Here is a 19,656-nt window from a genome sequence, read left to right on the forward strand (position 1 = left end):
AAAGGTTTGTGTAAAGGTTTAAATCAGATACTTAACAGGATTAATGAAAGTTAACAAACTCTGCTATGAGGGCCTTTGGATGACTTTCACATAGGAAGTTAAATTAAAAACAGGTCATGTTCAAGTATAGTGAAGAGGACATGAATGGCATAAAATCATAAATGCCATTATTTATATAAAAACAACTAAAAATCTGACACTAGCTTATATCTAAATTGTTAATTGTGGGTCTCTTTAAGAAGAAGCTGGTGGGAAGGATCTTATAGCAGGAGGGGGTCTGAACTGTACACAGCAGTGTCATCTCACATGAAGCAGGGGGGGACACTGGTGGGAAATTTTTATGACATTTTCTCTGTGTCACCTGCAGAGACTTCAGACAGCATCGGATCCAGCCCAGCTGAAAAGACTGACCAGGAGAAAGAGAGAGAGAAAGAGAGAGGGAGGGGGGGAGAAAACTGTTTTCGTTGTCTTTTTTCTCATAATTTTCTACTTTATTTTCTTCTCTTTTTAAGGAAATGGAAATACAAATAATCAGTTGGCAGCAACATGCAAACAATCAACACCACAAAAGAGGAAAAAAACAAAACAAAGCAAAAACTAAAAAGCAAAAAAAGACAGCATAAAACAACAGAAAAGTATCCAAACAGAACGACAATAAAAGCAGAAACTATAAGTACAGAGACCTACAAACATGTTTTTATTCAACTATTTATAGTAAATGTATAGTTATTATTAAACTTTTATATTAAATGTATTTACAGAGAGAATAAAAAAGCGCTGTACGGACATTTTTTACAGCAGAAAAGCTTCACATCTTCACCTTTCACCGTTTTCATGACACACATTTCTCTTTTTTACAGTGGAGCTTCGTGTCACCAAAGGCCCCGCCCATCGCAGCCAACGGAGCCACCCGATTGGTTGTACGTCATGACGTTCGACGCACGTTTTCGGAGTGCAGCGCGCCAAACACGGCAGCAAGCAGCAGCAGCAGAGGCAGCAGAGAGTGGATGTGCCTGAATATTTTTTGTAATTAACTAAACTTGTAGCTAAATACACAACGAACAAGTGACATGGCTTCAACGGGCAAAGCGCCGACACAGACTAGGAACTTACCATGGTGAGTTTAAAGTCGTTGTTTAATCGCAGAGAGGTTTAGAAATAGCTAGTGCTAGCTCGCTAACATGTTTACTATGTGTACAAGCTAACAGCTAGCTGAACTATGTCGCTTTATTTACCTATATATGAACTAAAGCAGACAGTCATAGTGTTTATAGATAACTTATTAAAGCCTGTATGGTTGTGAAATGAATGTGCATGAGTTTCCTTTGAATTTGGCTAATCAATAAACCCAGAATTGTTTGTTGCCATTGCTTGAACTGAACTGAACTGTCACAAATGTAGTGAGACATCTGCTGTAAATTGGTACACGTTAATATCTCATCTAATATAAATGCAAATGCAGATGCAAATTGAAAAGTGGCACCTAACGATTTAAAATGTGTATCAATAGGTAATATAAAATTGCATATATCCAAATCAGTGCGTAAAAACGTTTATTTTTAATGAAAAAGTATACAGAGGATCGGTTCAAAAGTTGCTAATCCATTTCTATAAAATTAGATTAGGCCAATATTAAAATGTGAAAAACAGTTGGCAGCTTCACACTCAGAAAATAAACAGCAAAAACTTGATATAGAAGAGGCAGAAAGCAGTACAATATCACTGTAATAGATAACAATAATCATCAAAACAACACATTGCATCAGTTTAGTGTAAAAGTTGAAGATGGCAGGTGAGTTACTTTTATAGTAGGAACTAAGATTCATTATTGATAACAATATATTGATTGATGATGTGTTTGTGCTCTGTTCACCAGGGTTGAAAAATACAGACCACAGAAACTTGATGATCTGATCTCACACAAAGATATTCTCGGCACCAGTAAGTATTTATGTGAACTGTCAGGATGATTATAATAATCCTCCTTGAGCTTTAAACACCTGTCTTCCTTGTTGACTGCAGTTGTTTTAAAACTTTCTTTATAATTTACTTGTATTAAAAACACTTATTTGACTTATTCATCCTTCATGTTTTTGAAATAACCAGTACAATTTAAAAAGTTCTGTGTCATACTCAGATTGCTAATTTTTTTCCACTCAACTGTTTTGTTCTTCACCTCCTCAGTCCAGAAGTTTATCACCGAGGACAAACTCCCCCACCTCTTGTTCTACGGCCCCCCGGGAACAGGAAAGACCTCCACCATCCTGGCCTGCGCCAGGCAGCTGTACAAGGACAGAGAGTTCAACTCCATGGTGCTGGAGGTACGTTACAGCCACCACTCTCTCTCTGGGTCTGCCTGGAGGATTTTTCCTTATTATGGCCTTTTTTTAATACTTTCTACTTTAGATTAAAATTGTTGTAATGTCTTAAAGGGATACTTCACCCAAAATCGATAATTCACCAATTATCTACTCTCCGTCATGCCAAGGAAGGGTTTGGAGAACTTTTCTGAGTCATCAAAACGCTTTTGGAGTTTGAATTATCGATTTTGGGTGAAGTATCCCTTTAATGTTGCTTTTGATAATGTGATGAGTTGCTAAAAATGTTTTTGTGAATGTGCTACTCCTTTTTTCCCTCGGCTTGAGGAAGATCTTGAGGTCGAAAACGTTTAAACGTTGCCTGCTAAATATACATTTTTTAAAAAATCCTAGGGAGCCCCTGCAGTTTGCGGATTTCTTGTCCCTTTTTTTGTTTTTTGTTTTTGTTACAGCTGAAATCCTCAGAGCGTTAAGGAGGAAATATTGTGGTACCGTTGTGATATTGACATCTGATTTATTGTTTTGTAGCTGAATGCGTCCGATGACAGAGGAATTGATGTTGTACGAGGTCCCATCCTGAGTTTTGCCAGCACGCGGACCATCTTCAAGTAAGATTTTTTTTTTAAAAATACAACCACAACTCGCGTCACATTGCAAGAATAACATTTTATTTTCTATGATATGATCCTTTAATCTACAAGGGGAGTGACTTTATTTATTTATTTATTTATTTATTTATTTATTTATTCTTTAACCTGCTGCCATTTTGTCCTCCAGGAAGGGCTTCAAGTTGGTGATACTGGACGAGGCCGATGCCATGACCCAGGATGCCCAGAATGCATTGCGGCGAGGTAAGCCATCTGTTCGGCCGGGCATCGCCCACTGTGAGTCACACGGCTCGTTGAGCAGCCAGACGATTTGGCTGCTGGAGAATTACAGGGCTATCTGCTCCTACTTACACCCTGATATTCATCTTAAATAAAAAAAAAACCCAAACCTATTTGTAAAACCTGCTTTTAATTCACGATTGATCGAGTCGCACTGGAACATTTTGTTTTTTAATTCAGCTGCTGCAGCGACGAAAGGTCGAAAAACCTTTAGGCAGTTTGTGGCAAACTTACTGAGAGCTGCAAAATTAATTTAATTAATTACACTTCTTCAGATTATTACTGCAAAATTAATTTAATGAATTACATTTCTTCAGATAATTTATTACTGACAGAAAGCAAGTTATAAGCATGTTTCACCATTAACATTAACTTTATTCAAGCTTGAGCTGTTTGAATTGAATTTATTTTAATTTCTGTCAGATCACTTTATAAATTATGCCTATAAATAGATATTTACAGATATATTTAGTTTCGTAGAGAAGTAACAAACTCATCTAGAAAGATCAAAGTGCTTAAATTGCAATTTTACATTATGTTTATTCTATAACTGGTCGCTTTTTTTTAAATTTATTTTTTAAAAATTTGATTAGCTTGTGTATTGTTCACATATCTTCATCACATTTGTTTCTCTGTCTCATTCTCTTTCTCTCAGTGATTGAGAAGTTCACAGAAAACACTCGTTTCTGTATGATCTGCAACTACCTGTCCAAGATCATCCCGGCGCTGCAGTCTCGCTGCACCAGGTTTCGCTTCGGCCCGCTGTCCCCGGACCAGATGATCCCCCGGCTGGAGCACGTGGTCCAGCAGGAGAGGTACAGTATGTTTGTGTCCGCAACAGCAATTATTGCAGATTATAGATTTTTTCGGTACGATTATAGGCAGAGAAATAATCAAGGTATCACGATTATTATGCATGAATTAATTAATTTCACAACACTATGAATGTGTAAAAATCAAATAAAGTCAAAATATCATTACATTCCTACCTATATACACAAAATATTTTAAGAATCTATAAATATAGGACCAATTGTTAAAAATATTTGAATTATTTAAGTGATTATTTGTCATCTATACCAAATGTTTAAAGGGACAATGAGGAATTTTGGAAAGCAAAGTATTTTTACACTACATACTCACCCAGCATTTCCACCACTAATAATAATAATATCAAAATAAAGACAAAACGATTGATCGAAAATGGACCCATTAACAAGTGTGGGTAACGTAGATTCATCCACATTAATATGAGGCTTTTTTCGTTTCTGTGCGAGTTGCGCTGATCTGCCGATACGGTTCCGACATAATCTTTTTTTGGAAAGTGACGGTATTGTATTGAGGAATGTTTATGATTAATTAATTAATTATGACGTTTAATACCGCAATTAATTGTGCAAACAAGTAATGGTGTCATCCCTAGTCTGCAATATGTGGTAGAGGATGTTTCATAATGCTGCTGTTTGTGCGCTGAGATCTTAGTAATGTTTGAATATTGGGATTAATAATTTAAATATAGTGCCTTTCTGTCACTTTAAACCTTTCTTTTTGTTGCAGCATTGACATTACTCCAGACGGGATGAAGGCCATTGTGACTTTATCATCAGGCGACATGAGAAGATCACTCAACATACTGCAGGTACGACCAAAATCAGGTTGAAACTTTAAAATCAAAATCTAAGACTTTAGATGTGTTATTATGCATCGTCATCATCGACATCGTTGTGTGAGGGTGAACTGGACTGACTCTCTTCCCCCTCTGTGGTTTCAGAGCACCAGCATGGCGTACGGGAAGGTCACAGAGGACACGGTTTACACCTGCACGGGTCACCCGCTGCGCTCCGACATCGCCAACATCCTCGACTGGTCTCTCAACAAAGACTTCACCGCCGCGTATAAACGTATCCTTCACTTCAGCTTTACTCTACAACAATACAACGTCCCTTTATGTCTCGTCCACATGTGGTTCACAAACACTAAACACTCTGAAGTCGGTTTTTATTCACTGTACTACTTCGTCAGGTTAAGAGAAACATGATTTTTGCTAAATTAAAAAATATATTTTTCATTTAAATGGCAAATAACTGCAAAAAATATAATTTGTATCTTGTTTCCTGTTTAAATTTCTGGATTGTTTTTCCTCTCTAACTCGAGTTCAGCTCTTTAACGCCCTCGTCACAGAAATCCTTCAGCTGAAGACTCTGAAAGGTTTGGCCCTGCACGACATCCTCACTGAGGTTCATCTGCTCATACACAGAGGTAAAGTCAAAATATAGAAATATTTTGGTAACACTTTATAATAAGTACACACTATTAAGTAAGGGATAATGTATAGTTCGGAGGTTGTTATGGAGAAATAAACCCCGACAGGTTGTATGGAACCCCGACGCGAAGCGGAGGGGTTTCATACAACATGAAGGGGTTTATTTCTCCATAACAACCGACCAACTATACATTATCCCGCTTAGAACACGGCCTACAACTAAATCATTCAATAATGTAACACAAAATAATGATAAAAAAGAGATTCATGTAAAATTAGACCGTTGCTCGGGACGCCGCTCTGATCAGCGCAGCACAGAAAAGAGAAAGTATGCAGGATATTTACTTTATGTTTCACTTTTACCGTCATTAAATAGCTTCGGACTAATTGTGATGTTAGATAAACGACTTGTAACTTGTTAACGTTACAGGAAGAGTGGAGGCTCCTTATTTCCACATCGTGGCTGAAAAGTAAACTTGCATCAGAAACTCTGACCGTGTCACAGCTCCTCTCCTCTCTGTAGCTCCGCGACACAAACGCACCCCATAATCTCTTGTTTATGACAGATACGACTACACAAAATACATGGAAACGTGTATGGTAATCCATCGATCCACTGATTGATTATCAAAGGCTTCAAATGCACGAACGGGAGGAGGCTCAGCAAAACAGCGGCCGTGACCGGACATGCAGAGTCGGCCGTTGCTATGGAGTCCCTAGCAACGGTCCGCTCAGCGGTGGTCTATCGAGAAATAAACACCGCAGAATATTGGTGATTGACCAATCAGAATCGAGTATTCAAGAGAGCCGTGTTCTAAGCATTAATAAATACTGAATTAATCATTTATAATGCATGAATACTCATTAGTATGTAGTTTATAAATACAGTTAGTGCTTCTCAATGATGAGTAAAACATTTTTAATTGTGTTTAAAAACTACATACTAGTGAGTATTCATGCGTTATAAATGATTAATTCAGTATTTAATGCTTAACTAATGCCTAATACTGTGTACTTATTATAAAGTGTTACCAATATTTTTTTTTTGTGTATTAACCAGATTGAATTGTGTTTTCCTCTTTAACAACGATCACCTGAGCCGTTTCTCGCTGCGCTGTGTTAAATCCCATCGGAGGCTTCAGGCTTCTCGTTGTTGTGGCTTCAGCAGTTGCAGGTCATTTTGTTGCAGGGGCTTCAGTGTAATAACCAGCGTGAGATGTGTGGGTGTGTTTGTGTTTGTGTTACTTGGCCCACAGGTAACTTGAACATGTCTTGCAGGAGAAACGACCAGATTTGTGTGAACACACGTTATTTTGAGTCACATAGTTCTGCAGGTTTTGTTCTGGTTTCACTTTATTTAACGATCGACTGGGATCTGTCCATCTTTTATTCTTCCATATGTTTTATATTTTCCATATATATACGTATTAATATCTTTTTTTTCTCTCTCTCTCTCTCCCTCTTCCAGTGGACTTTCCTCCAGAAATCCGGATCGGTCTGCTCATCAAGTTGGCCGACATCGAGTAAGTGAGATGACTTCACACTGCAGTGTCCTCATACATACATTCATAAATGTTATTTCCTCTATTTACCTGAGATAACGGGATTGTTTCCTCAAGATATCAAGGAAAACTACACTTTGTTTTCCTGAGGTAGCGACATAATTTATTGGAAATCTTGAGATAAGTAAATGAATCAATGTCAGAGGAGCTGGAAAATATTGATCAGTGCATCATTTATCTGTTCAGCGAAGGCCTGACGGAGATTTATGCTTCAGTATAGAAACAAGTGTGTGTCATCTAAGGAGAGGTTAGGGAGGCTTCAGCCTGATGTTGTTGTCAACTACATAGCTGACCAGGTTTGAGGCCCTGGGTGTCTCCATGGATACCGGATGAGGACCGAGGGATTGCTGACCAACCACCTAATTAATTATGTCGTTATCTCAGGAAAGCAAAGTTTCTTTTCTCACGATCTTAAGAAAATGATCCTGTTATCTCTGGAAATAGAATATATTAACGTATGGCCACTCAGAGCTTCCGTACTCTCAAACACAAACATACAGAATACAAACAAGTAAATGCAAATGCTCACCTATTAAAGGGATAGTTCAACATTTTATCAAATTGGCCCATTGCCATAATCCCTATAGTCATAGCAGTAGATTCGTTACCTTTAATTGTCAGTGCAAGCTATTTTTGGAACGGCGGAGCAGAGCCGCGAGCTGCTCAGAGCTACGCTACGGAGGCTCATGGGATTTCTTAGTTTCCCTCATCAAATACACAATCCAACAACTCCAAAACGCTCTGGTGGACAAGTTGTGACCTGCACATTCACCACGCTATGAGATAATAACAGAATGTTACCAGACAGAGCGTTTTGGAGTTGTAGGATTGTGTTGGATTTGATGAGGGAAACCAAGAAATCCCATTAGCCTCCGTAGCGTAGCTCTGAGCAGCTCATGGCTCTGCTCCCCTGACGGGAACGCGCGTCAGCGGTTTTACACGAATTTTCCTCGAAAACAACTCCATCTCGTAACGTTCTGTTATTATCTCATAGCGTGGTGAATGTGCAGGTCACAACTTGTCCACCAGAGGGTTTTGGAGTTGTTGGATTGTGTATTTGATGAATTTGATGAGGGAAACCAAGAAATCCCATTAGCCTCCGTAGCGTAGCTCTGAGCAGCTCTGCTCCGCCGCTCTAAAAATAGCTTGCACTGACAAATAAAGGTAACAAACCTACTGCTATGACTATAGGGATTATGGCAATTTGCCAAAATGTGAAATGAACTATCCCCTTTTAATAACACGAAGGCTTCCATCCAGATGTTTTTGATCTGATCACGTTGTCGTCGTCTCCTCAGACACCGGCTCGCCTCAGGAACCAACGAGAAGATCCAGCTGAGCTCCATGGTCGCAGCTTTCCAGGCAGTGAGAGACCTGGTGGTCAGCGAAGCCTCGTAGATACAGAAACGGCTCAAACTAAATCTGTCTGCAAACAGGACCCAGATTGATGAAAATGAAAAAACCCTGAGCATCCAGAGCTTAAAGCAGAAATCTGTATTACTCCTTTTAAAAGTAATATGCGCTCTTATCGACTTTATTTTTCTACTTTACCACCCCTGCTGCCTAAGATTTAAACCTTTTGAAACATTTTGCTGGAGAATGTGCAGTGATGCCAGGAAAATCTGTGAAACCACAACCAGTTGGTTTGTTTGTTTTGTGGAGAAGACAGATGTCCTGAGGTGCTCCACAGACTGAACGTACAGCGCTGCAGATGTCTCACACACAGATGCTAGCAGCGATCTGAGTCACTCCCATGTTGCATGCAAAATGGACCCCAGTTTATTTTGTAGCTCCAGCACCGAAAGAAAAAACAAAGACGTAATTTGGGCACTTATTGATCACTGATGAATCCTCTGTGTAAGAATAACCAGACCATGACCATGTAAATGTTTGCATCTGTTTAATAAAACTATTTCCTATAAGTCCAGTTTACATCTTTATATATATATTAACAATTAACAATGTGCTGTTACAGTGGTAGTGCGTCGTGTGCTGTTTCCATGATGATAAAACAAAAATTAGAAATGCATATACATGATATTTACACAATAAATTAATTTAAGTATAAGTATAAAATTGTGACATTCAAGTCCGGTAAGCACGTGAGTTTTATGCGTCGTCTTGTAAGTGGTAGTGCAGTAAATGAAATAATCCTTTAGTGCAGAAGTGTTGTGATGACGTTGAGGAGCTTCCTGTGATAAATCGAGCTGAGGAAGCTTCTCGTTAAATCAACAAACGAACAAAAGGCAGTTTGTTTTTATCATGAGTCAGTGTAGAACAATCACTTGCTGTAAATTGCCAGTTGCATTGTTTGTTTTTTTAGTTTGTTATTTTTTGTTAAATGTTCATATTTAACCTTCCCACTCCTCTTCCTCCGAGGACGGACACGTCTTGAGGCGTTCGGGGATGTTTCTGTAGGTGAGGTACTCCAGGATCCTCTTGGGGAGGGGCAGCGGCTCCATCTGGTGCGTGGACACCGAATCGCGCAGGATGGATCGGCACAGGTGGCACAGGCTGGGCACCGTCCTGGGCGCCCGCCAGAACCGCACGTGGCCGTCTCTGGTTCTGATGCAGAGGAGGAGGAAGAAGAGGAGGAGGAGGACGACATGCAGTTAGTGTTGGAGTTGAATCACAGGCTGAGAACTGAGCTTTATATTAAAGCCCCAGTATGTAACTTATTTGGCTTTTTATTACAGGGTTCTTACGGATCCTTAAAAAGTCTTAAAAGGCATTAAATTCATTAATCTAAAAACAAGGCCTTAATTGGCATTAAAATGTCTTAAATCAAATTTTCAAAACTCTTAAAAATGTTAACACATGGTAAGTGGTATTTTATGGTTGTAATTAGTCTCAAATCTCTAAATAATTGGTAACATTCCGACAGAGAAGTTAGTGGCGGCCGTCAACGCTAAATTTCTCACCGCTACCAGCTCCCGAGTCAGTGTTTTTTTTTTTTTTTTCGGACTTTTTATGCATTTATTTTGAAAGGACAGCTGGAAAGAGACAGAATCCAATGTCCATCTAGCAGTCACTTTACCTTGGAAGTGGGTAAAATTGTCCCTATCCCTATGTAATTGATGTGGTGTTTTTTTTCTTCTTTTTTCTGCATTTGTGTTTATTATGAAGTCGGTCTTAAATTTCATTTCAAGTGGCTTTAAAAAAGTCTAAATTTAACTTGGCTTAAGCTGTAGGAACCCTGTATTAGCAAAAATCAAATATCGCTTTCATAAACACGTATTTCGCTGAAGTCGAATCACACCTGCATACAAATGAAAGCTTTCTCGTATACGTTAGAATGAGTTGTTACAAGTCGTTACAAATACATAAGTGGGCGACGCACCGAACCGAGGCGGCCATGTTGCATCGCCATTTTTTTTTAACGTTCAGTGGCAACGTGACCGTAGGTAACCACGGAAACTCACCAGAGCTGTCGGCTCGGGGAGAAAGTTTTCCAGGTAGCGCCTGTTAAAACTGTCACCACTGTGTAGTGTGAGGAAGGACGGAGGCACTGATGTTGCATTCAGGTGCAGTCAGACAGACGGCCGTCGGCAAACCAACCGGATGTCATTTTACTCAACGAGAAAAAGACGGTAAAACGTGGGTCAGATAAACAATACGACATCACCATGACAACATATTGTCACGCCTGTATTGTTTATCCTGTTACATGCAGTGTCTGTTGTCTGTCTGACGTCTGCCCGATTTCACGTGAATGCAACATCAAGAATACGTTCCGATATGCAACCGCACCGCTAGATGGGGGTAATTCCTACATACTATACCTTTAACGCTCTAAAAAAAACAAACATACAAAACATGAAAACATGCAAAAAAAATAATATCTTAAGATTGAAATGTTTGCATGTGAGACAGTTGAGCCAACATTTGAAAACAATTTGTCAGTTAAACAACATCAAAAGGAGTTTGACGTGTTGAAAATGGGTCAAATGTGTATTGTAAACACTTGGGAATATTTTAGCCACTGATTTGAAAAGAAAAGAAAAGGAAAAAAAGAAAAAGCAGCTGAATGAAAGACACAATGTGCGTGTCTGTGTGGGCTGTGGATGTTGTCAGATTGACGCACCCCACCCCCCACCACCACCACTCGCTGCCAATCAAAAATCAAAGTGTCAGTTTGTGCTGCAAACATTTTACATGGAACAACAGCACAGATTTGGATTTTATATTGTATATTTTAAGTTTTAAGTTGTGATCGTACTTTTTCTTTCTTTTAAAATTTACTATATTTCAATTTAAACATTTTAAAACCATCTTTCTATACACGAATTCGGTGAGCGATTTGTGTATGCCGCCATCTTGCGGCGGCGCCATTGCTGCGGTGACATGTGTCAGTCATAGTAAACTGATTCTCTATGACAGCATCATAAATAGGCTGCATTTGTGATGTTTAGTGCCCCCCAGTAACTGATTAAGGTATCTTACATGAATACCAATATTCATTTAGTAATTAATCATTTGTTTGAGTGATTAGCAGGAAGGATTAGAGTAACAGGGAGATAAGAGACTGTATCATAAACAATAACATACCGGTACGTTATGCGTGCTGACGTAGCCAGCAGCGGGATATTTAATCATGTGGACAGGCTACATGAATAAGATTATAAAAACAACAACAACTTTTGCTTTGTTTTAGATATTCAAGAATATTTTATTGATCAGCTGGCCTCCGATGATCAGAAAAAACGTCAATTACAGGTCTCTGATTTATGGTCAAAATTACCTGAGCTCCGGATGGGTCGGACATATTTTACACCGGCTTTTAGACGACCATGATCACATCATACTGAAGGGATCAGTGAGACATTCACAGACCGTCCACACGATGTGAAGGTAACGGTGAGAAGGGAGAGTAGCCAGGTTGTACAGGTCAGCTGTGACTGCGTCGCTGGCGGCTGCTGCTGCTGCTGCTGCTGCTGCTGACACGCTGTACGTAACGTTACGGTCTAAACACGGACACTCCTCCTGAAGTAAGGGGCTGTGTTTTGCTGATATTAGAGCAGTCGAGGACGGCACATGTCCTCCCAGCCTTCCTAGACATGTTTACAGAAGAGAAAAGGTCCACTTCTTGGCGCTTGCATTCAAATGCCCGCTTCGCGCACAGAAATCATCGCTGCCTGACTGGGAGCTGTCACCGCAGTAATGGCGGCTGCTCGACTAACGGTTATTTCGCCGAATTCGTGTATAGATGAGATAGATTTTTTTTTTACCCTGTGGCGACCACGCCCCCTTGTGGATGGTAGTTGCAGCAGAGTCCGTTGGAGTCTCGGTCGAGCTTCGTCTGCATCACCATCCCCGTCTTCCCCGGCTCCCAGATCCGAAGAGCTCTGCAGATGGCGACAAAGACAACATCATCATCTTCCTGAAATCATTTTGTCCGGTGCAGGAAACATCTGACGTGAAGATGTGATGGAGCGCTTACCTGTCGTCCGTCACGATGGCCAGGTGTAAACCGTTGGGAGAGAACTGTAACGAAGAGATCTGGTTTTGCCCGTAGTCCTCAAAGTAGTCGCTGCGGAGAAGAAGAGAAACAAGGATATAGTTCTGTATCCACATGTTCAAGTCTTAAATGTTTAATAGACAAAACGGTAAAGAAGAGCGAGACACAGAACCAGGTCGGACAAGATGTGAGAAAAATCAGGTCACAGTTTCAGGCAGCTCATCAGATAAAGATGCGTTTGATTCCCAGTTGTCTGAGATGCATTTTCCTGCCCGTGTTAAACTAACTTACACCAGAGTGGCCAGTTTCTCTGCCGTGTACGGGTCCCAGAGGTCGATCCACCAGCTGGAGCCGCTGAAGGCGGCGGTGGCGAGCAGCGCCCCGTCTGGAGAGAAGCTACAGGAGGACATCAGGTACAGGGTCTTGCGCGTTCCTCCCGTCAGGTTTCTGATGAACGTGTATGAGCGTAGACTCCACAGACACACCATCTGAACAAAGCACAGGTTATTTTTTTCACACATTTAAAGGGATAGTTCAACATTACTGCAAATTGGCCCATTGCCATAATCCCTATAATTTTAGGAGTAGGTTTGTTACTTTTAATTGTCGGTGCAAGCTATTTTTAGAACGGCAAAGCAGAGCGGCAATCCACAATCCAACAGCTCCAAAACGCTCTGTTGGACAAGTTTTGACCTGCACATTCACCACGCTATGAGATAATAACAGAACGTTACCGACTGAGTTGTTTTAGAGGTAAATTCATGCAAAACCGCTGATGCGTGTTCCCATTTCAGGCAGTTTTTCAGCAGCAGTCTCTGCATTTACCTCTAAAACAGCTCTGTCTTGTAATGTTCAGTTATTATCTCATAGCGTGGTGAATGTGCAGGTCACAACTTGTCCACCAGAGCGTTTTGGAGTTGTTGGATTGTGTATTTGATGAGTTTGATGAGGGAAACCAAGATATCCCATTAGCCTCTGTAGCGTAGCTCTGAGCAGCTCACGGCTCTGCTCCGCAGTTCCAAAAATAGCTTGCACCTACTGCTAAAACTATAGGGATTATGGCAATGGGCCAATTTGCCAAAATGTCGAATTATCCCTTTAAAATATAGTTACACAGACAGGAGGACCAAGTGCAGAGGTTAAAAAAAACAAGTGATCTGATTTACGGTGAAGTTTGAGCTGTGTGAATGTAAACAGGACGGGCTGAGACATGCAGCAGGCGGCTTCAGGTGTGACTGTGCAACAGACTGAACCTAACGCACCAACAGCTCAACCCCGAGGTAACAACCGTCGTCAAAAGCTGTGAAACTAAATTAACTAACTGAACCTTCTCTGCAAAAGCCATTAAATGTAGACGTTAATGTAGATACACGTCTTCCTAAACCTCAAGCAGCTTCTGATCAGGAGTTTGTAGCAGCTGAAACTCCATGAATATTTATTTACACAAGTAAAAGATCAGATACTGTAAATGTGTATCTGTTCTGTTTTTTTTTTTATGATGTAAATGGGCACGTGCAATCAAACGGAGCCAGCTGGCTACTGTTGTATTGTATTTTTTTTATGAATGGATGTATGTGTTGTTTTTTTTACTACTGCTCAAATTTCCCACCAGGACAATAAAGTCCTCTCCCCTCGTATCTTAAAATACTTCAAAATTAAATTTTCAAGATTATGCAGAGTCAGGAGATGCTGAGTATTTGTCCTTTTGGCACAAATATGGTGGGAAAAGTTGTTAAATTTAACTGATTTGACACAGAACTGACTGAAGGATATTTCTCAAATCGAAGCAGAGAATGAGATTAAACTCCATGCAGGAGGATTTACTGGAGCTGTGTGTGTGCGTGTGTGTGTGTGTGTGCGTGTGATGTGAAACGTCCGGCTTGTGTAACCTTTACAGTAAATTCACTCACCCTGTCGAATCTCCCGACGGACGCGATCATGCTGCAGTCGGACGACACGCAGCAGCAGCTGATCCAGTCTTTGTGACCCGAAAGCACCTGGACGGTTTTACCTGTAGACAGAAAATAAAAAGAAAGAAAAGTAAAGCAAATGAAAAAGGGAGAGACGACAACGGAGCATCAGTGAATAACAGTTCCTGGAGCGGCGGCGGCGGAGGAGGAGGATGTGAGTCCCATGAGTGTTAACAGGAACATTTGTTTACTTTAACCTTCTCACACTGGAACAGGAGGTTCGGCTGCACAGTGATAAAACACAGAGGCGACGTGACAAATACACAGAGATGAAGAAGAAGAAGAAGAAAAAAGAGGAGGAGGGAAAAAAACAAAAACTTTGATTCACGTTCTCTTTGATCGGTCCAAGTATAACATGATCGATTGCCAACATTCCTGGCGACCGCAGGACGAGATGAGAGGAGAGTTGAAACTTGATCAGTGGGTGAACATTTCACACCTTCATGTTTTTCTATCTTGGCTGAGCTACAGAGGCGTTCAAGGACACTCCGACATCTGACAACTTGAGCTGAGCTGTAAAATTGTGACATATAATCTATAGCTGGAACCCAACGTTAAAACACCAGGTTATAATTTTGACAGTGTCCTCCGATATATTGTACGGTGGCCCAGAGGACTCAACACAAACGTGCTACAAATTCAGAAAACAACTTTATCAATTTGAATTTGTTATGATGAGTTGCAAAAACGCACACAACAATACATAAGTGATGGATTCTTAACGTTTGTTTGGTTATTATAATGTCAAAATCACATAATGTCTACATTATTGTAAATACATATTGTTAGCTTAGCATTATTAGCACTATTTTGTGGAAACACTTCTGTTGTGTTGTGAGTTGTGGAGCACACCACACGTGTTGTCAAACTGATGGAAGTTGTTTTCTGCACATTTGTGTTTTTGCATGTCAAGTTTCAGTGCTTTGAGCCTTCAGGGCCACCGTACGTACAGTACCAATGAGCGTTTCTCCACAACAGCCTGGTGATGACAAACTAAATAAACCTCTGAGCTCATTCTGTTATCTCAAATCAAATCAATAGCTGCATAAAAGGCTGAAAAATCAATAACACATGATAAACTTGTTTGCATATCTATCATAAACTACTAGTTATGTCACAGTTTAAGAGATAAAATGAAACAAAACACACCTCTAAACAGAAATAAACCGTGGTAAGTAAACACTATAGAGTTGTATCAGCGAGGAAGAGGAGGTGAAACAGACTGTTATTAACACACGATACACAAACTACACACACACACACACACCTTTGTGCGCCAGGTCCCAGATCCTCAAGGTCTTGTCTCGGGAAGACGATACGAGTGTGAGCGTCCCGTTCTGAGGGAAGACCAGGTCCCTTACGACTCCTTCGTGTCCGTGGAGGTCGAACACGGCGATGCCTGGAGGTGTGTTAGAGCGACGTTAGAAGTCAGACTTGATGTTCCTGAACGCAGCACACAGATGAACATCCTCAGACGGCGGAGGCGGAGATGTTAAGATCTCACCTGTTAGGACGTTCCAGATTTTGATCACGCCGTTCTCCAAGCCCGTGGCCAGGAGCAGGCTGTTGTTCGACGACGATCTCTTAGTCGGACGTGGCACCGCGGCTGATTTCGGGGGCCGGGGCCCGAAGGCGAGGCCCCACACTGGGTGACCACAGCTGAAGCTCTTGTCTCCTCGGTCCGTGTCCCCGTTCTGACTGTCTCTGTGGGGGAGAGAGAGAGAGAGAGGGAAGAGGGGAACACCAAGTGCAGGCAGTGAGAGACTGGATATGGGAGATTAAATGATGCTGCATTTAAGTGCTGTTGGAAATGTCACAATCACAACAGCGCCAGATGTAAACAACCCTGAAAGTGAGATTATAATGACAGGGAAAGTCCGGAAGGTATTTTCCTGTTGTAATTTAGACGGTGGTTGATGGTTATTGGCTCTACTGCCTCCACACTGTTTACTTTTCCAGCTTTCGCTTCTTCCATCGTGGGCTGATGATGTGTAAACACTGAGGATGGTTATCAAACCAAGATACCGGCCCAAATGAATCAAACATGATCAATATCCTTGATCAGAAGGTGGCATTCAATGTTTATGAGACTCCTCACTCACTCAGTCTTTGATCGCACAAGTTATCATTTTTAGATTTGACTGAGCCTGTTCAGGGTCCTTGTTTTAAAGCACAGAGCGTATGGTACGGAAACCCACTATGCTCAGTATTAGGTTATAAGGTTAAAAAATAAATAATTGTATGAATAAATAAAAAACAGAATATCGAATAAAACCATGACACTGAGAATAACATAACAGATATTTATATCTCCCTCCCTGCTCACTGTAATGAAATACTTCATTTCACAACAGAGTTGTTGCCCAGTTTCATTTCATTCCAGACAATGTTTTTTTTATTATTATTATTTCCAAATATCTCCTTTCCAAAGTCTGTCTCTGTTGCGCAATGACTTTTGACCTGATTTACCCTCACGGTTTTTATCACTGTGTCTTGGGCAAACTGGACACTTATGTGACTGACATATATAGTTTATATTTTACCAATGTTTTATTATGTTCTTAGCGATTTATGCAAATCAATTATGGTCATAATTTGTTTTCACTTGACTTTAAATAGTAAAGTCAATCATAAATTCATTTTTGTTCTGTCTAAAAAAAAGAAACACAAACAGGTTTTATTTTATGGAGGTGCAGGGCTGACTGCTTATCTTTGTCATGTGTAGTAAAGCGAGTAATCTTTTGTTAATCAGTAATCAGACAATAAAATAACTGTTCTTTGAAGCTGTAGCTGCAGCCACCTTGTGTCCTCCTCTACGGTCATGTGCCAGCATGTACGAGTAACACCTGAACGCATCATGCATGGATTAAATGTAGCCTACAGATAAGCCAAACTACTTCGTTATATAATTGATTATCAGGCAAAAACAAAACAATAGTTCTCTATGAGGACATTTGCCTCGTTTTTCCTCCACTGTCACATACCAGAATGTAATAAGGGACACCTGAACGCCTCATGCCTGCTTGCCTGGGTTAAACAGGTAAGTTAAACAAATTTTACTTGTTATTCGATTATGGGGCAATAACAAAACAATAGTTTGCCTTGCTTTTCCATAAACCAGAATGTACGAGGGACACCTGAACGCCTCTTGCCTGCTTGCTTGGATTAAATGTCCAAATGTCCTGCTATAACCCCTGTGCAGAGCGATAGATATAATATGTTATATCTATCACTCTGCCCCTGTGCATTGGAGTGTATTATGTTCTTTGATTTATGATGATGAGTCATACTGTAAATATTTGATGTACGTTTGTGTTGACTTGTCTTGTCTTATTCATGTCATGATTTTATACATGTTTTAAATGTAGCCTACTGGTTTTAAATGTGGACCTCTGCTCTAAAGCACAGCTAATGCGGATCCTCACAAATAAACAAATGTAACTTACAGGTTCAGTTAAAGGTAAGTAAGTTTACAGGTAAGTTAAACCTACTACATTTGCTGATCGATCATCGGGCAAAAACAATATGGGGATTTCCGCCTTGTTTTTGTTTTTTTCCCCCCATGAACCAGAATGTACGAGGGACACCTGAACGCCTCATGTCTGGATTAAATGTCCAGGTAAAGTGGTTAAACCTACTCTGAGTCCAGGGGCCAGGCGACCACCCACACGATGCCGTGTCCCATCGACCAGGCGAACCAGGCGCCGTCCGGGGAGAAGTCCACGCTCCACGTCTCGCATCCGGCCCGGCCCACCAGGGACGGAGGACGCCTGGTCTTGAGCTCCAGGATGAGCGCAGGGTCGGAGGCTGGGAGAGGAGGAAGAGACACGGTGAACTCAGCGGCGGAGGCAGAGGCAGAGGCAGACACACTCATCCCCTCGCCGACGCTTGACAGCTCAGCACAGGCGTCGCCACCTGCTATCCGTCGGTCGGTCGGTCGGTCGGACATTTTTTTTTAACGTTAACTCTCCAGAGGTTAACGTTCTTTTTTTTCCCGGTCGCGTTAACAACCGCTGCCTGGTAACCAACGGTTGCGATGACAACAGAACTACGTTGCTCAGAGACAGTATAAAAAGAAAAGAATCCTCCACTTACATGTCGGAACTATCTCCGCGTTGTTTTCCGCGGTGGAGCACATCATCATCATCAGCGTCTCCCTCTTTAACATTCTCCCCGGTTGTCGGTGCTCGTCGCTCGGCCGCGGACTGCCATCGAAAGACGGGGGTAGGAGGACACGGTCCGACTCTCTGCTGTTACTAATGCTATGTGAAAAATGTGCAGGTCGGACGGAAACACAATGTTCAGCTGATTTCCTGATGCGTCTCTTCTGACTCAGTTGTACCGTTGGCCGCGACGTTTCCCCCCAGCGTGATCACGTTTTTTGCTTCTTTATTACGTAACCTCACTCAGCTGTGGCCACGCCCACCGCATTAAATTATTATGTTAAGCTCTTCGGGCTCCACTGTTGATAAACACTTATGTCATGAGAACAGATGTTACCCAGTGTTGTCATCATTAAAAAATGATGGTCAGCTCTGAAAACTGACCACGAGAGTATTTTTTTTATGTCTATGTCGAAATACCAATATAATTTCTTTCTTTTTTCTTTTAAATATGTAAAATATAAACATGAACAACAGAGGAAATACTGTTTAATGTATTTAAATTATATTATTTTATATCTCTGTCAAGGTGCCAGTATATAAAAAAACAAAATATATAAAATCTGAGTCAAATAGTGTAAAATTTTTATTTATAAGTTAATTAATTTTCATTTTATTGAATTATAGACCGAATCGCCTTGTTGTTTACATTCTACTTCCGGGTAGAAAACCAGCACGTAATTTGAATGAGATCAATAGTAACGAACGAGAGTTTAGCTATATATATCATATTTGTCACGCCGTATCACTGTTTAGACAAATCTGAAATGATGGAAGAAACATTACTACTTCTGTGTGTGTGTTTTGTGTTGCTATGTGTTGTATTTATTCAGTTGGGGGGAATCACGGTGTGTAGAAAGCATCAGTGGCTGCAGTTGACAGGGACAGCTGACGGCGGTAGCTAAGCTAACGGCGGTAGCTAAGCTAACAGCAGGACGTCAGCTGTTAAAACCCTCCCGTTGTCGGACACGACATGAAACTACTCCAGTTTGCTCAATCATGTTGTAACTAAGATATCCGCTGGAGAAAATATTT

General features: G+C 40.8%; 2 protein-coding genes across 2 annotated transcripts; one reads left to right on the plus strand and one right to left on the minus strand.

Annotated features, from left to right (window-relative positions):
* Window positions 1-982: 982 nt before the first annotated feature.
* On the plus strand, window positions 983-8,845 carry rfc5 (replication factor C (activator 1) 5). Its single transcript, XM_083979174.1, has 11 exons — window positions 983-1,117; window positions 1,877-1,941; window positions 2,185-2,321; window positions 2,847-2,926; window positions 3,096-3,169; window positions 3,861-4,020; window positions 4,763-4,844; window positions 4,977-5,106; window positions 5,387-5,464; window positions 6,937-6,991; window positions 8,329-8,845. The coding sequence occupies exons 1-11, from the start codon at window positions 1,071-1,073 to the stop codon at window positions 8,426-8,428; spliced, it is 1,008 nt and encodes a 335-aa protein (XP_083835300.1). The 5' UTR covers window positions 983-1,070; the 3' UTR covers window positions 8,429-8,845.
* A 70-nt stretch (window positions 8,846-8,915) lies between these two features.
* On the minus strand, window positions 8,916-18,796 carry wsb2 (WD repeat and SOCS box containing 2). The gene is made up of 9 exons (XM_083979173.1): window positions 18,554-18,796; window positions 18,097-18,265; window positions 15,963-16,162; window positions 15,726-15,857; window positions 14,399-14,499; window positions 12,780-12,976; window positions 12,471-12,560; window positions 12,259-12,375; window positions 8,916-9,595 (listed from the first exon to the last, which is right to left on the minus strand). Exons 1-9 carry the CDS (start codon window positions 18,624-18,626, stop codon window positions 9,382-9,384), a joined length of 1,293 nt encoding a protein of 430 aa, XP_083835299.1. The 5' UTR covers window positions 18,627-18,796; the 3' UTR covers window positions 8,916-9,381.
* Window positions 18,797-19,656: the final 860 nt, after the last annotated feature.

The sequence above is a fragment of the Trachurus trachurus genome (assembly GCF_905171665.1).
Source record: "Trachurus trachurus genome assembly, chromosome: 9".
In the NCBI taxonomy this organism is placed as follows: Eukaryota; Metazoa; Chordata; class Actinopteri; order Carangiformes; family Carangidae; genus Trachurus; species Trachurus trachurus.

Excerpts from the sequence above, each read along its gene's own strand:
- rfc5 (XM_083979174.1), top strand. The coding sequence starts at position 1,071 with ATGGCTTCAACGGGCAAAGCGCCGACACAGACTAGGAACTTACCATG. Across the intron at positions 2,927-3,095 it reads AGCACGCGGACCATCTTCAA|GAAGGGCTTCAAGTTGGTGA; the intron begins GTAAGATTTTTT and ends TTTGTCCTCCAG. Across the intron at positions 6,992-8,328 it reads ATCAAGTTGGCCGACATCGA|ACACCGGCTCGCCTCAGGAA; the intron begins GTAAGTGAGATG and ends TCGTCTCCTCAG.
- wsb2 (XM_083979173.1), bottom strand. The coding sequence starts at position 18,626 with ATGTTAAAGAGGGAGACGCTGATGATGATGATGTGCTCCACCGCGGAA. Across the intron at positions 16,163-18,096 it reads GCCTGGCCCCTGGACTCAGA|AGACAGTCAGAACGGGGACA; the intron begins GTAGGTTTAACC and ends TCTCCCCCACAG. Across the intron at positions 12,561-12,779 it reads GAGAAACTGGCCACTCTGGT|CGACTACTTTGAGGACTACG; the intron begins GTAAGTTAGTTT and ends TCTTCTCCGCAG.